This window comes from Vicugna pacos, chromosome 5, assembly GCF_048564905.1.
Source record: "Vicugna pacos chromosome 5, VicPac4, whole genome shotgun sequence".
Classification (NCBI taxonomy): domain Eukaryota; kingdom Metazoa; phylum Chordata; class Mammalia; order Artiodactyla; family Camelidae; genus Vicugna; species Vicugna pacos.
This window is the reverse complement of record NC_132991.1, coordinates 50,220,793-50,237,151: the sequence shown is the minus strand read 5'-3', so window position 1 is coordinate 50,237,151 and position 16,359 is coordinate 50,220,793. Positions and strand designations below refer to the sequence as shown.

Below are 16,359 nucleotides of genomic sequence, written 5' to 3'. Positions count from 1 at the left end.
CCCAGGTTAATGCCTGGCTGGTTTCAGTCCATCATAACTGTATAGATTCAATGGCAGAAGTAATTTGGTTTGTCAGTATGTAATTCTTTTTCCATTTGCTATCAAACATCAGCTAATAGGCAGAGAGCTAGACGCTGCTCTCTGCATTTAAGATAATGGCCAAAATAACAGGCGCTCAGTGTTACCATACTAGGGGTGTGGCGATTCTTTCCCATTCTTTCCTCTCTCTCTCATGATAAACTCAATGGGGTTGTCTATTTTTAACCTCCTGTTCTTTCCTTTTGGCAGCATAATCAGTATGAGCAGAGCTCTTTCCCTGAATGAATCCAAATAACCCCAGTGGTTGCTTTCTGAAATGACCAGCAGACACACATCTATACAGAGGCTGCCCGAAGTATAAACTCTGGTTCTAACGTACCATGTCCAGCCAAGGAAGTCCTGGTGTGGAGTTTTCTACGACAACAGTCAGTTCAGTAGCTGTGCAGGCTGGAGACTCCAAAATCGTTATAGCTGTCATAAAGGTAAGCTAACAACTTCCTTTCTTTTGGGGAGCTATGGGCTTCTTGCCATGTGTGGCTAATTCTAAAGAACATTCCACACAGTTGGCAGTACACAACATGTAGAGAATAACCCAGCAAGTACATCTTACTGCTTTCTTAAATCAGCAGCTAAGTTTCAGCCAGTTACTAGAGTTTCTCTTTCAGTTAGTCAGAAAACATCTACAACAGCTTGATTTTTTAAAAAAGCAACAAAAATCTCTACCATATACTTTCAGTTTGGTTTTTAAAGATAAAGTATTTGTGATTACAAGTTCATGATTGCCAGGCTGAAAAGTCCGGTGAACCTGTGAAACGTTTATGATTTTTGAGAGTAGGTGTGATGGAGGGAAAGAGGGTCCCAGCAGATAAGGGGTGGCATTGTTTTGAGCATGACGGAGCGCAGGGAATACCTAATAAGACGCTGCGACACGTGCCCTCTGCAGCATTGGTTTTGACATGGTAAAGGCACTAATAAATCCTTGTCACGTTGTTGGGGCAATGAACAGGGTTGCCAGCAAAAGTGCAAAGGGCATGTGTCAAATTTGCTTTTAACAGCAGGAAGTTAAATCCACTTGGGGCTTAAAGATTTTAGCATGTTTTGTGTCAAGAAGTTTGCCCTTTTGCAAAGATGACCATACATCCTTAGGTTGAAGAAGGGTCCATGATTTTATTTCCTATGAGGGTATCTTGCAAAAATCCCTGAGGCATTGTGTTTGGATTTAGACGACTCCCCACGTGAAGAATTCAGTGTTTGATGAAGGGACTCCAGCAAACAAGCTGGTGCTCCCCAGCCCGTTACTTTCAGGACCACCCTACACCCCCGGGCTTAACTGAAAGATTTTTCTGGTCTTTTGTAAGAAGCATGGACAAGTCCTATTTAATTACACTTAATTGCTGTGAATCTTAATGTTAATGTGAAAATTTGTAACAGGAAAGCAGAACTTGACACTCAGCAGAACAATTCAGTCTAGAAGCACTGAATGCAAAGTGTTCCTACCAAGGCCGAGTCCCCAGGACTCATGAGTCTTGGCCCCACGTAAACAGGGCCTCTGCTGATTCCTTGACCTCTGTTATTTTCAAAGGCAATGAGTGGACATGGAAAGAAGCCTGAAGCAAAAGTAGCAAAAATGGATAATTTGCATGTGATTTTATGAATCTTTGAGTAATTGCAAATTTCAGCAGTGAGGAAAAAGAGGCTGACTTACTGTTGTTTTTTTCTTTAAACTTCTTTCCCCTCAAATATGGAACATTTCTTAGAGTGGGATGAGGAAGAATGTGTGTAAATGATAAAAGAATCAGAGGTTAATTTCCAGTAAGAAAAAAAATCTCAAATTATACTACAAACTCTTATTTTAAGTGTGTTTCTACGAATATGCTCTCTGTCCTCCCTCCCCTGCTCCCTTAATTCATTGCCATCACATATGAAATAAACTCAAGCTACTCAAAGTGGAAAGTCCATCTGAAAGGAATAGAAGTACCTGTGTCTGATCTGTATGGGCTTATTGTTTCCACACGGCCTCAGGGCACCAGTGATTGAGAATAGACGTGTGGTTTTCTCATTTCTCTTTAGTAATTCACATAGCCACACGTACTTGCCCAGTGGTGTTTCCCCTTGCATTACAGTTGTTGCTTCTTAGAAAAACAGTTCCTTAGGAAATGCAATGATGAACTATATCTTGGAGCAGTTAAAGGGTCTGGGTGTGGAAAACAAGTTGGCTGCATTCAAATGGCAGTAATCATACAATGAATTTCACTGACATTTTTGTACATGCTTTATTCAACAACAAAATTTGAAAAATAATTACGTTTTAACTTGAAAGTAAGCGAAAAATCAGGTGCTTTGTCTGCTGATAATTCTTTCTGGTTGATTGAGCAAGGTCAGTGTGAAAACACTAATCAGCCTACATTGCATTTATGAAGCCTTTCCCCTTTGGTGAAGCTTACACCCTACTTGTCCAAGTCATGATTTTTGTAGAATTTGGTTTTGTGAGTGGAAGAATGTAAAATTGTATGAATTATTCAATAACTTTGTGCTACTTGATAATACATAATCTGTTGTACATATTCCTCATTTGGGAATTTTTAATTTAAATCCAATAGGCTAAGAGAAAAGAATTTATCCCCCCAAAAAGTAAAAAAAAAAGGCAGGGCATGGATTTATATTAAAACTGTTCTATTGCAATTTAAGTAAGGCCTAACTGGAAACTAAGGAAAAGGAGAAGGGGAAAGAACAAGAGGAACTAAAAGTGCATTTTATTTCATTTTTATTTTTAGTGTGGCAAATGGATACGACTGCAGTTGGCTGAATCACAGCCCAATCTTTTAGAAATTGGAAGCAGTCAAGATGAAACCAAAAAACTTCTTCATGATCATGAACTTCTTTTGGCCAAGCTCAAGGTAAGATATTCAGAAATGAAGCAGATACGAAATTTAAAAACTAAAAGCTGTTTCTTACACTTCCCGTCGACTCCCCTGGTGTCACTGGCCTATGGCCATTTTAACATAGTGCCAGAGAGATAATGGAAAAACACTACAGTTATTTATGAGCAAACACCAGCATTGGAGAGAAGTAACAAGATTTTTTTTTAACTTTCTCCAATGTGATAGAATATATGGAGTGATAATATTTTCATTGTGGAGAAATAAGTAGTTTCTTTTTCCGGCTGCCTCAGTGAAAAAAAAACCATAATTTTTCCATTTTAATGCATTATACTGTCAAGCCACAGCTACAGATCCAAACTTTCTATTGTTAATTATACCTGCCAGCAAAAATAATACAGAGGCTTTTTTCCTCTGTTGAACTGTTGAAAAGATCTGATTTTATATTTAATGTTAAGAGTTTGTGAAACCAAAGAATATCTTTAGTAAACAGAGTTATTATTACATATATGTTGTGGTTATTTAGTTAAGAATCTGAAAACAATGTTGGTTTGAGATTGCCAGATAAGGTATCTCATCAGGGACAGGAGACCCAGCGCAAAGTGAAAATGTGGGGCTCCCTGCTCAAAAAGCAGGAAAAAGCTTTTTCTTGACCTATCATGGTGTTTTTTGTTTTTGTTTTTTAATATGCTTTTTGGTGTCTAGCTCCTTCAGGCATGGGCATATGTGTGGGTGAGTGCAGCTGCTCATAGGTGCTGAGCCTCAGCCACAGCTCAGTGCACAGGGTGTGGGCCTGACCCCAACCTGTCCCAGGCTGTGCCCTGACCCCTGCCAGGGAAGATGACGGAGGTCACTGAGCAGGGGCACAGGGGCAGATAGGATAACCAAGAGATTCTCTCCTCCGGAGGCAGGACCACAAGTGAGATGAGATTCCCATCCCACAGCACTTCCTCTGTTGTCCTATTGGACTTCACTTATAAAACACACGTTCAAAGATAAAATTGTGAAGAATTTCAAGACAGTGAAAGGTAAAGAATAAACCCCAGGTAGTTTCCCCTTCTGAGAAGGGAGCCCTGTGCTGCAGCCAACCTTGTGAGTAATAACCCTCGTAGGCAAATGAATGTCATCACTAAGATCAAAGAAGTTCGATTCAGAAGCCTGCAATGACTAGATGTTCTGTGTTTTCAGTCCTTTAATATTGCTGGCTCCTCTGAACATCTAGGCTGGAATTTACACTTGCTTCCTAGATTTAGAGGCAGATCTGATCTGCATCTGACATATACCAATAGTGGTTTTCTGATTGGACTGTTGTAAAAGTAAATGGGTAAATCAGACTGAGGAGTTGAAGAAATTTCAGCCAGTGCTTCCAGGTCCACTGATGAACTGTGGGTGGTGGGGAAACTCACAGCAGTCTGGCTCTCTCAGGCTACCTCTTTTCCCCACAGCCCTATCCTTGTCCAGGCCCACAACTCCAGGGAGAATTCTTTCTTGAGCAGAGGAGTTCATCTCTCAACAACTATGCTCTAATGTGCACACCTAAATCCATGCAGGAGCTCAGCTGGAAAAGGGTTTTCCACTTAACAGTATCCATCTTCAGAAGGTGCTTGTAGTTCTCTGTTGTAAAGTCTTGTCCTTTTATGCCCATCTTCTGGCTGTGAACTAGCCTTCTGGACTTCAGGCTTATTATCTGTGAAAATGATTGGGAGAGGATGAATCAAAGGTTCCTTTCTATTGTGGATCTTACCATAATGTGCAGTGGAATAGGGAGACCACTCTCCCTCTCTGCATGTGGGTCTAAGAACACGAGGTCTCAAGTAAAAAGCCTTCTGGCTTCACATAAGCCTTTACCCATGACCACTTAATGTCCATCTTCCTTACCCTCCCTAGTCCCAACCACCCTATCAAACCAGCCTCTTTTCCCAAGAAATTTTAAGTAGTAGTATCATCTCCCAGTAGTATTAGTTTAAAAAAAAAAAAGGAGTCTGAAGTCTGTTTCAGATTTGCTTACAAAGAGTTTTTAAAATAAGAAAAATGTGAATTCTATGTTGCAAATGGGTAGATGACTCATTTAATCAATTTACTTAGTTATTATTGCTGTTAGGATAGGTACAGTCTTAACCTATAGCAGAAAATTGTATCCAAGTTAGTTTTAACATGTGCTTTTTGAATGATAGGAACATTATTAGTTCAGTAAGCCAATAATATTTAATATTTAATGTTCATTCCAGTCCTTTTCCTCTGCACAGGACCTTGGGATTTGTTCTAATTATAAAGAAGAATATACTGTTAGGAGTGGTGGGTGTGTGTAATGGTTCTGTGCTGAGTCCACTTTGCTTTGGGAACAGCAGTTAGCCTCTCTGCTCTCAAGGTCTTTATTGGAAAAATTATGATAATAACAGATACCCTTAGATACCTAAGTAGGAAGTCTGGAGGAGAAATGCAATGATTTATGGAAGTTCTTGCTGACTTTAACAGAAAAAGTAGTGTAATTATTTTGTTAGTAATTAATATATCAGAGAAGTTTGGATTTTAATTTGATAGAAAAGCTATTTTCTGCCTTCCATTGAAAATTATCTCAAACCCTAATAATTTAGACTAAAAGCAAAAATTCTGGAAACACAGAATTTTTATGAGTGTTTCTAATGTTGGTAATGTCTATACCCTGGAGATCTTATTTTCCTTTCAGCAGTGTACTTAACCATTCCAGTGGAGTACCCAAAGAAAAAATATTTCCCTATTTTCAGAGGGGAAAACATAGTCATGTGGGGAAAACATAGTCATGTGGGAAAAACATTTATTCCCTAAAGGCATCTAGATTCCCAAACCATTTTGATTATTTCTAGTGAGAAAGAAGAAATTCAGGAAATGGGAGAGGGAGATGTAAGCAGGCTATGCGCTGTTTGTGGCCACTGTGGACACTGCATCCTCAGGTGGTTCAAGGAGGAAAAGAAGGGTTAGAGATACTTTAGAGATGTTGCTGAAGCTTTCTTCCCCTCAGCATCAGTCCTGCAAGTAACTACAATTGCTATTTGTCTGGAGGAATTACGACTATAAGAGCCAAGAAAACCTCTGGACCCTGGTTCCTATATTTGTAAATATATGATATTAGCATTCTGTTTACTTAAAAATGAAGAGTTAAAATATATTAGTAGTAAAGTTTAAAGTCTTACTAAAACTTATTCCTTAAATAAGAGATAGTATGGATTTCTGCTATAAACTGGAGTATTTACTATGAATGCATTATTTAAAAATTCATTATAGTAAAATATATGTAATAGAAATTTGCAATTTTAACCATTCTTAAGTGTACAATTCAGTGATAATTACATTCACAATGTTGTGCAACCATCACAACTATCAACTTCCCAAACTTTTTCATCACTCCAAACAGAAAGTCTGCACCTATTAAGCAATATCTCCTGTTCCTCCCTTCCCCAGTTACCTCTAATCTACTTTCTGCCCTTGTGAATTTGTCTGTTTTAGGTACTTCATGTAAATAGAATCATATAATATTTGTCCTTTTGTGTCTGGCTTATTTCACTTAGCATATGATGTTCTCAAGGTTCATCCATGTTGTAGCATATATCAGAAGTTCATTCCTTTTTATGCATGAATATTCAACTATATGGATATACCACATTTTATCTATTCATTCATTTGTCCATGGACACGTAGGTTATTTCTACTTTCCAGGTATTGTAAATAATGCTGCAGTGAACATTGGTGTACAAGTATCTGTTTCAGTACCTGTTTTCAGTTCTTTTGGGTATATACCTAGGAGTGGATTGCTGGATCATAGAGTATTTCTATGCTAACTCTTTGAGGAAACACCAAAATGTGTTTCACAGCAGCTGTGCCATTGTATGCCCCCCGGCAATGTTCAGTTGTCCCAGTTTCTCCACATCCTTGCTAAACTTTTTTTCTCTCTATCTCTTTCCCCCTCTCTCTCTCTCTCTGTGTGTGTGTGCGTGTGTGTGTTTGTGTGTGTTTAATTATAGCCATTCTATTAGATGTGAAGTGGTATCTCATGGTGGTTTTGATTTGTATTTCTCTGATAACTAATGATGTTAAACATCTTTTCATGTGCTTATTGGACAGTTATATATCTTCTTTGGAGAAATGTCTATTCAAGTCATTTGCCCATTTTTAAATTGAGGGTTTTTTTTTTGAGTTACAGTTCTTTATATAGTCTGGATATTAATTCCTTATCAGATAAGGATTTACAAATATTTTCTCCCATTCTGTAGATGGTCTTTTCACTTTCTTGATGATGTTCTTTAATAATGTATTTTAATAAAGTAAGGCTGTGTGACTTAAACTATGTATATTTACATATTAGAGAAAATTTTATAGCATGTGTGTTGTGAACGTGATGAAACCCTTAGGACAGTATTGGAAGAGGACTAACCCATTTTATGTTAACTATTTCATAGCATTGTTTTATCCTAAAGGTTTACTTCATATAAGAGATTCATTTTTATTCCTCCCTATTTTCTTGTAGGCCCACAAGTTAGGGAAGTCTACTCTCTCAGAAATGTTGAAGAAGGTGCTGTCACCCATGTCTCCTCCTCCTTTCTCTTCCCTGTAGGAGTGAGGGGGACTGTGTCACCCAGTTGGTGAGATTAGGAGAAGTGGCCACCGTGGGGAAGCCTCAAGGGCCCTCTCTACAGACCCTGACTGTCCGTGGGCTGCAGGTTCTCTGTTCTCTCTGCTTCCGCTGATATGACTAAATGTCTCTTCATGGCAGAGGCAAGCTATAATCCGACTTACACAAGGCAGCAGAATGTGTGTCTGTACCTCAGACCCAGCTCTCTCTGTAGGTGGGTCCCAAAGACTAGATATTTAAAAAGAAAAAGTAGAAAGCCAAATTGACCCCATTCTCCAGTCCACCTTTACCAGTAATAAGAGCAGATGTTTTGATCCATATCTGACCTCAATGTCTATTTCTCAGTTGATTTGGAATCTTGAAGGGAGAGAAGTGAAGTTAGTTGGCACCTTCCAAATTTCAACACTTAATTCATCTGTGGTTCAAAGGCATCTGTGTCTTAGTGTTTCATACATGTAAAATACCTGTCATATTTTCACTAATCATTTTGAGAAAGGTCACCAAAATATGATAGGAACAATGCAGGGTTCCTGAGGGAGTGGAAACTAGTGGGCAGTATAATTTCTCTTTTAGGCTTTTGGAAATGGAGAACTTTTCCACTTAAAAACAAAAATAGTATTCTCACAACTATGAAACAGCAAAACTTCTTAGTGATTTTCCCTGATTGACTTAGCAGTTTCCTAGTGTGCAGGGTGTTTCTTTTCCCAGATACTCAGTTCCAGTGAATAGTATGGAGCTGTGGAGTGAAATAAAATTCGAATAACATCCTTTAGATTTGAAAAGTGCCATGTACTATCTTATAAGCTACCGTTTTATAAGATAAGTTGGCTTAAGAGAGGCTAAGGTGTCCATGAGCATAGGCTTCTCAGATATGGTGTTAAGGCACATTAATATAGCAAATATCACAATAATTTGTTACTAGTTTGGCCTAAGCAGCAGATCAGAGTATGACTGTACCTAATGAAGTGTTGATGCAAGTTAATTTACTAGAGGGGAGGGAATTCTGTAAGGAGAAAATTCTGTTGGCACAGAGACTGAAGAGTAAAATATTTGGAGAAGACACTGTCTTATCCCTGTCTTGGTTCAGCAGTCGGGGTTGGGTTGGACTCCCTGGCAGAAGCTGAAGGGCCTGTGGGAAACATGAGGCATTCACCATACTGCTTTGTGGCTTGGACACCAATTGCATAGAATCTGCAAGAAAGAGCAGCATCTCCCACATTTCTGCAGGGAACAGAGGCTTGGTTATAGCAAATACTGACAGCTTTGTTTGACAACTGTAGAAGGACCCAGTACACAGGAAGATTATGGTAGGTTAAAGATGGCCATAAATTCTTTGGCACTCCTGCCATTGAGAAGTGGGGTCTATGTTCATTCCCTTAAAACTGGACAGACTCTGGGACTGCTCTGACTAAGAGTTCAACATAGATCATATGGTGCCAGTTTCCAGGTCCAGTCTCAAGAGACTGGTCACTTTTACTTTCTGTGATTTCAAATAGTCAGTCCTGAAACCTAACCAAAGTGAGAAAGTCAAGGAGCACTAAAGAGAGGCCCATGTGAAGAACTGAGGGTCCTAGCAACAGCTCTGGCTGACTCTTGGCTAACACCTGACTGGCTTGCGAGTCCTGTGCATGACTGTCTGAGCCATCTTGGAAGTTGATTCTCCAGGCCTGATTGAGCTTGCCCTGAAGTCTTACCCACTATGCCCTGCCCAAACAGAATCATGAGCAAAAGGAATAATTGTTGTTTGGGGTCATTAGAATGTGCAGTGCTTTGTCACAGCGATACATAACTGGAAAAGATGGCAAGAGCAGTGGTGCCTTCCTCTGGGGAATCTGAAGCAGTACTCATGAATGGAACAGGGCAGGCAGAAGAAAACAAAGGTTTTCCTGGGGAGGCAGTTGAGAATAGAACTAAGATTCTCTAAAATGAAAGATGGTGTGATAGCACTAATGATAAATAAAAAGGAAATTCTGAAGTTTGTGAATAACCTACTTTTGGAAAAGTGAAAGCAGAGTCAAAGATGTCTATTACAACGTTAGTCTCTTTGACTTGCATTTTTATATACTTGATCAGGAGGAAAAGTTTGTGGTTACAATCCGGGGATTATGCGCAAAATATTATGGGTACATTTTGGAAGGAATGACTAATTCTGACAGGAAAGCTGGGGGAAGCTCGACAAAGAAAGTGATGTATGTGCTGTCGTGGAGGTGAATATGAGTTTTCCTGACACCGTTGACCAATTTAAAGGACAAACAATGGACTGGAAGGAAAATGTTTGCAATTTATATGACAGTCAAAGGGTTATAGTCCTTCACATTGATAAGAAAGACAAATAAAACCAAAAATAAATAAATAAAAAATAGACAATTCACAGAAGAGAGGCAGATTGCCAATAATCCTGTAAAAAGATACTCAGCATCAGTAATGGCCTGCAAAATGAAAATAAACAGTGATAAAAGATAAATCATTAATTGCCTAATCATTGCCCAGTGCACCATTAAAAATTCAAAATATTGATAACATCTAGTGATGGAGAGAATGTGAGGAAAGGGGCATTCTGCTTTACTGTTGGTGATTAACACAATCATTTTGGAAACTAGCAAGCACTGGCATGTTAAATGCTCACATCCTGAGACTCAGCAACCTCCCCTCTGGGACTCTATCAGTAAAGATGAAAGTACTAGTGAGGATATAGATATGAAAATACTTTGCTCTGATACTGAGCATCTTTTCACATGTTCTTGGTACAGTAACCTAACTGGAGACTAAACAATGTCCAACAATATAGAAATCAATCTATAAGCTGATTATTTACGTTTCTTTTATACTGTGGAGGATTATGCGAAACCCTAGGCTTCTTGCTGTAAAAGAGACAAACTCTTGGTTGTTTAAACCAGTGTTGGTTGGGCCTTATATTATTTGTCAGCAAACACATTTCTGTTTAAAAACTGGGTCAAAAACCAGGATCACAACTTGTATTTTTGAGATCATGGTCCTGTAGCTCCCAAGCTATTAATTATTTAGAAAGTAGTGCATCTTTAAAATATAAATCTACAAGCAAAAAATTGTAATGAAGAGTAGGACCCATAGTCCTTATCAGTTATGATGAAAGGGTCCTGGTCCAAGATTTGGACTGGCAAGGCAGAACTCTGACAGTTCAAGAAATATAAACGAGGGGTGGCAGAGGTAAGATGGTAGCACAGGACCCACTCACCCACACTCCCAATCTTTAACAGTACTGAGTTAGAGTAAATGTTAGGATAAAAATACACTTTTTGCATTCCATCCAGAAAGCAACAGATATTTGTGCTCCAGAAAATACTTAAGTATGTATTGTGCTTAACCAAAAATGAGGGGATTTTATTTTGTTTTGCTTATTTGTTTTAAGACTACTACAACTTCTTCCTGATTAGCCTTACCCAGAATGCATCCTTTTTAAACTATAGGCATGTCTTAGATATACTGTAAGTATAAATATGTAAAACTGAAGAGGTTTTCAAATAACATGGCTATATCATTCTCACGACAAGTTCATCTAGCTACGAGTCCTCAGAAGAATAAGGTAAACCTCTTCTGATTCTGTGGTTAGCCCTGCCCTTCAAATTATCTCTGTCCTTCATCTCCTACCTAACACATACTTGAAGTTCAGGGACTTACTTGAGCAAGTTTAGAATTTTTGTCTTAAAAAATTTTTTTTTTCTTAAAATTGAATACTGATCCAGTTCCAGGCAAGATGGAATAAATACCACCCCCCTACCTCCATTTAATGCAACTATAAACCCTGGCAGAATGTGTGTATGCTGAGGATGCTGAAAGGAGGAACTAGCAGGTAGATTAGGGAAAGAGATCAGAATTCCGAGGACCACCAAGCCAGCAGTGTTATTGTTCTTCTCTCTTCAGTATTACCCAGCTTGGATTCAAAGGCAAGCTGACACCCTGAAGTATGCATCAGATATGGTGAGAAAAAGCTCCAGAAAAGTCTTCTCTTTGGGGTCTGAGCACTAGAAAGAGGACTTCGTGAGTCAGAGAGAAAGGAGGGAAATACTCTGCTTTTGTTTTTGCTTTGTGTTTTTTCTCTTCTCTGCCTCAGTCCAGACAGTCCCTTGAAGCCAGCAGGGGAACCTCTCTCTGACGAGAGGAACTGTGGTCCCAGAGCTTGTCATAAGTTCACATTCCTTTTTTCCTCCTCTGTTCTCCCCACTGCTTGGTCCTGCAGACACAGTGGTAGGCAGGAAACCAAAGCCACAGGTTTCAAGCCAGAGGACCAGTAAGGGGGCTTCTAGGTACAGATTTCAGGTGCTGGGTCAAGCCTGTGAAATGGGAAGACAGAGAAGGTGAGAGAGCAGTCTCTTCTTTCAGCTCCATGACCCATGCTATGTAGATGGCTATCTGATTTTCTTAAAGAAATCGTAATTGCTCTGTCAGAAGAGAAAGACCTAAAGAAATGAAGCTGTTAGATTCAGTTTCATAGAACGTGTTTGTTTTTTTTTTACTTTAAGTTTCAGCTCAAAACATGTCCCAAGTTTTTACATAATTGAAGCTAGAGAAACACAAACCACTGAAGGCTACAGCTAACTGCTTTTTGAGAGCCTAAGTTCTTTTGGTTCAATGATCCCATAGGCTGTTAAACTTTTATTAATGTGTTGGTAAAAGAACACTTTGCTAGTGTGTTATACTTCTTAGACCAGCCGTAAATAGAAATACATAATATGAACTACAAATGCAATTGCATATGTAATTTCATTTATTTATTTATCTAGTTTTATTGAGAAATAATTGGCATACATCACTGTAAATTTAAGGCATACAACATGGTGGTTTGAATTACATATATTGTGGAATGATCACCATAATAGATTCAGCTACATCCATCTTCTTATACAGATACAATAAAAAGGAACAAAAGAAGAAAAGGAAAAAGAAAAATTCTCCTTGTGATGAGAACTCCTAGGATTTACTCTCTTAACAGCTTTCCTCTATATCGTGCAGCAGTGTTAGCTACAGCATTGTGTTGTACATTACATCCCTAGTATCTTATAACTGGAGGTTTGTACCTTTTGACCACCTCTCTCCAATTCCTTCTCTCTCCACCTTCTGCCACTGGTAACCACCAACATGTTCTCTATATCCGTAAGCTCAGTTCTTTTTGTTTTATTTTTAGATTCCGCATGTAAGTGAGATCTTACAGTATTCCTCTTTCTATGTCTAATGTATTTCACTTAGCATAATGTCTTCAAAGTTCATTCATGTTGTTGCAAATGATAAGATTTCTTTGTTTTTTGTGGCTAAATAATATTTCATTGTATGTATATACCACGACTTCTTTATCGATTCATCCATCGGTGGACATTTAGGTTGTATCTCTGTCTTGGTTATTAAAGAATGCTGTTATGAACATGGAGATACAGATATCTTTTGAGTTACTATTTTCATTTCCTTTGGATATTTTCCCAGAGTATATCATTTGGGAGTTGTATTTTCAATATTTTGAGCATCTGCCATACTGTTTTCCACAGTGGCTGTACCAATTTAAAGTCTCACCAACAGTGCACAAGGATTCCTTTTTCTCCACATCTATACCACCATAGTTATCTCTCGTCTTTTTGATGGTAGCCATTCCATCAGGCAAGAGGTGTAACACTAAAAAAGTATCTGTGTAAATGTATTTGTGCATGTGTTTAAACTATTGCCATTGATTTTACTCAAAAAAATAATTTCTTTAAAACAAATTATGTAAGCATTTTGAAGCAATGAAAATAAAACTTTGTGTTAATACAGTTTGAAAGGCTGACAGTAGAAGACAGTAATTAATGGTGAATTGTGTGGTTGTGAGTTCTGGAAGCATTATTGCACATTTCATTAATAATTTTACATACAATTAGTTTATTCATTGTTCATTCATTGCTTAAATATTGCTCAGTGGACTTTTTATGATTTTGTTGCTTAATAGTGCTAATAACATGGGAGGCCAAATGCAATTCAGGTTCTAAAAATAGCTGGAAGGATTCTGTTAACATGCCTTGGTTAATTTTGTTTCATGTTGGTTAACAGATCATTCAAGATTGTATATTTTGTTAGTTCAATTATGAACATAAAGCAAGGATACACTTTTCATTAGCATATTTAAAACTTGGACTAACAAAGAATTTTTCTTTGTGTTGCTTAATTCATTTATTAATATTTCACGTATGACCTGTTTTCCTTTCTGATTGTGGCTAATGGTTTAAGTTCTGAATAATAAACAAAAGAGAGGGTGCAAATGTTACTGAAAAAAATTATCTCTAATAACTTGAGTGAGCTACCAATGTTTATTTGTTATTTAATGTTTTATGCTTGGAGAAGCACAACACGGTCTGTATATCATTACCTATATAAATGAGGTAAAGATTTAAATCTTTGGTAAAGCTTGCTTTTCAGAATTAAGCCACCCACCTGGAAAAAGTACTGGATAATTAATCAAGATTAGGAGGAAAAATTCTGGATTTTTTTTTCTTCCAAGATCAAAAAAGATTTCCATATTATCTGAGACTTAAAACTGTCCTGCAAAAAAGTTTAAATAAACACAGGAGTGCCAAACAGCATTTTCAATCCTCAAGTTCTCATTTTGGCCAATTCATTAGTCATTGTGAAAGATTACTTTTAACAGAGCAGGTTTATACTTCTCCAAAAAAAACTAGCTAAACTTGCAAATAGGATTTTGCCCTACCAGAATTTTCATCAGCTTAGGAACCCAGTATAGAGCTATAGAATATCCTCTGTGTACACAGCTCAGAATTGGGTGCACAGAGGGTTATGGGCATGAAACATTACAGAATAAGGACTAGTTCCTCCCCTTGAAAGGCTTGCAGAAGATACAATGTTTACTACCTATTGACCATCTACTATGTGCCAGTCATCCTACTGGCATTAGGTCTTTAATCCTCACATCAACATTGTGAGGTAAGAAATACTCACATTTAATAGATGATTGAACAAGTTCAATAGTGGCTTTTGACCAAGTTCCACAATGGCTTATGTTGCTACCACTCCAATTTATATAAAGAGTTAGGATTAATACTCAAAATATATCCATTGCCAGATAATTTATGAAAAACTGTATACAAAGTGCTGACAGATAGTTCATACAAGAGTTATCAGCCCAAGAGATGAGAGTGTTTGACTTTCAAAGGAAGTAACAGGTAGAAACTGGGAGTCAAAATGACGTTCCAGATCAGAGAATGGGTTGGCGAATCTGTTGAGACAAGTGTAAGCAAGATAAGCAAAGGCATGTGAAGAGCTCTACCAGGAACTATCCAGAGATGAGGCTAAATCAGTATGGAGGATAAAGGTTTAGGTTGGAAGGCAGGACATGTGAGGTTGCGCCATTAGATTTGATGGTGGCCAGGAGTAGGTTCTTAAAGCAGGGGGAAGATTAGATAAAAATGGAGTTTGAGAAAGGTTACTTTTGTAACAGTGTACGGGGTGGACTTGAATGGAAGATTACTGGCGTTAAAAGATGTCGATGGAGACTTGGGGACTTAGACTGGAGTTGTGAGTATGAGAGTGAAAATCAAATTTATAGCAGGTTGCACAGTGTGTTATGTATAATAGAAATATGTTTTTGATGAATTAAGCTAATAAGTTGTAAAGATGATATTATAGAATCAGATAATTTATTTTACATAGAGAGTGAGGGAAAAGTTCACAATAATCCCAAACCTTAAAGCCCATAGGATAAGAAAAATAGATGTCCTCCTGATGTTATTACATAATTGTCAAAAGTGGTGCCGTTTTGAGTTGGAATGTTCTATTTGACAGATTGGAGGTTACAAATATTATTTGCTAGAGTAGTTTCAGGGGAGCAGTGATGTGGACACCAGGTTGTGGTTGTGTAATGAATGAACAAATGTGAAGAGAAGAATCAGAGATAGCAAGAGTAAGCCATTCTGTAATAAATTTGACGGAAGCAAGAAGGTAATGCTGATTGGGAGAGACAGTTTTGTTAAAATGGGAGAGACCAGTGTTAGGGGAAATAAGCAGTCTTCACTTAAGTAGTTGAGTGTGGGAATTAATGAAGAGTTTGTTTACCTTGAACCTGAATTTCCATGAGGTATATGGTGGTGAAATTTGGAAGGAAAGGGATCAGTGAGAGGATTATAAAGAAGATGGATGACCAGAGGCTCTTACACTAGTGACCAAGGGCAAGAGGAGTAGGAGGCAGCTCTCAAATTCCAAATGGTCATAATAGAATTGGTCTTATAATATCCTGGGTGGAGAAATCTGGGACAGTGACTTAACACTCTAGTGTTCTCAGTCTGATGACTGCTTCTCCATCCAGAGCTCTAGGCAGTTCAGGAAACCAATGGATGATATGAAAATGAAGTCTCCACTTGGGGCAGTTAGGGGAAAGAAGACTGGCTGGTGTAAGAATCACCTGGGAGTTTAAAAAAAACACATGGCTCATGTATCCAGGCTCCAAACCCTGTGTCAAGAGAATGCCAGGATACCTGTACGTTTTAAAAGTATTTTGCAGTAATTCTGATGCACAATAAAAAATAAGAAGCTTTGACCCAAACCAGAGGAAGCAACTACCATCAAATAACCACATTGGAAGGCTTGAACAGAGGTGCCATCAGTGGAATTGGAAAAGGGCCATGGAGGGTTAGGAGCAAAAATATTCAGGGTCACATCACAAAAGTTTGCGCAAAAGGAAATTGCAAGACAGTATTGGATAGCGTTGGAAACAGTAGCGTGTTTGATGAGTCTGCCATGAGATTTGACAGTGAGAGAGTTACTATTGGTCTCTGAAACCTTTCTGGAATGCTCACCATTTATGCTATTAACCACATCCTCCTC

The 16,359-nt window shown here is 38.2% G+C and overlaps 1 protein-coding gene across 1 annotated transcript in view; it reads left to right on the top strand.

Moving 5' to 3' along the window:
• Window positions 1–16,359, top strand: part of CCDC141 (coiled-coil domain containing 141) — a 181,576-nt gene that overhangs the window by 6,701 nt on the left and 158,516 nt on the right. Inside the window, exons 3-4 of the mRNA XM_031678303.2 lie at window positions 289–521; window positions 2,814–2,936. Coding sequence (XP_031534163.2) covers window positions 420–521; window positions 2,814–2,936 — 225 coding nt within the window. The 5' untranslated portion in view covers window positions 289–419. The remainder of the gene's footprint in view (window positions 1–288; window positions 522–2,813; window positions 2,937–16,359) is intronic.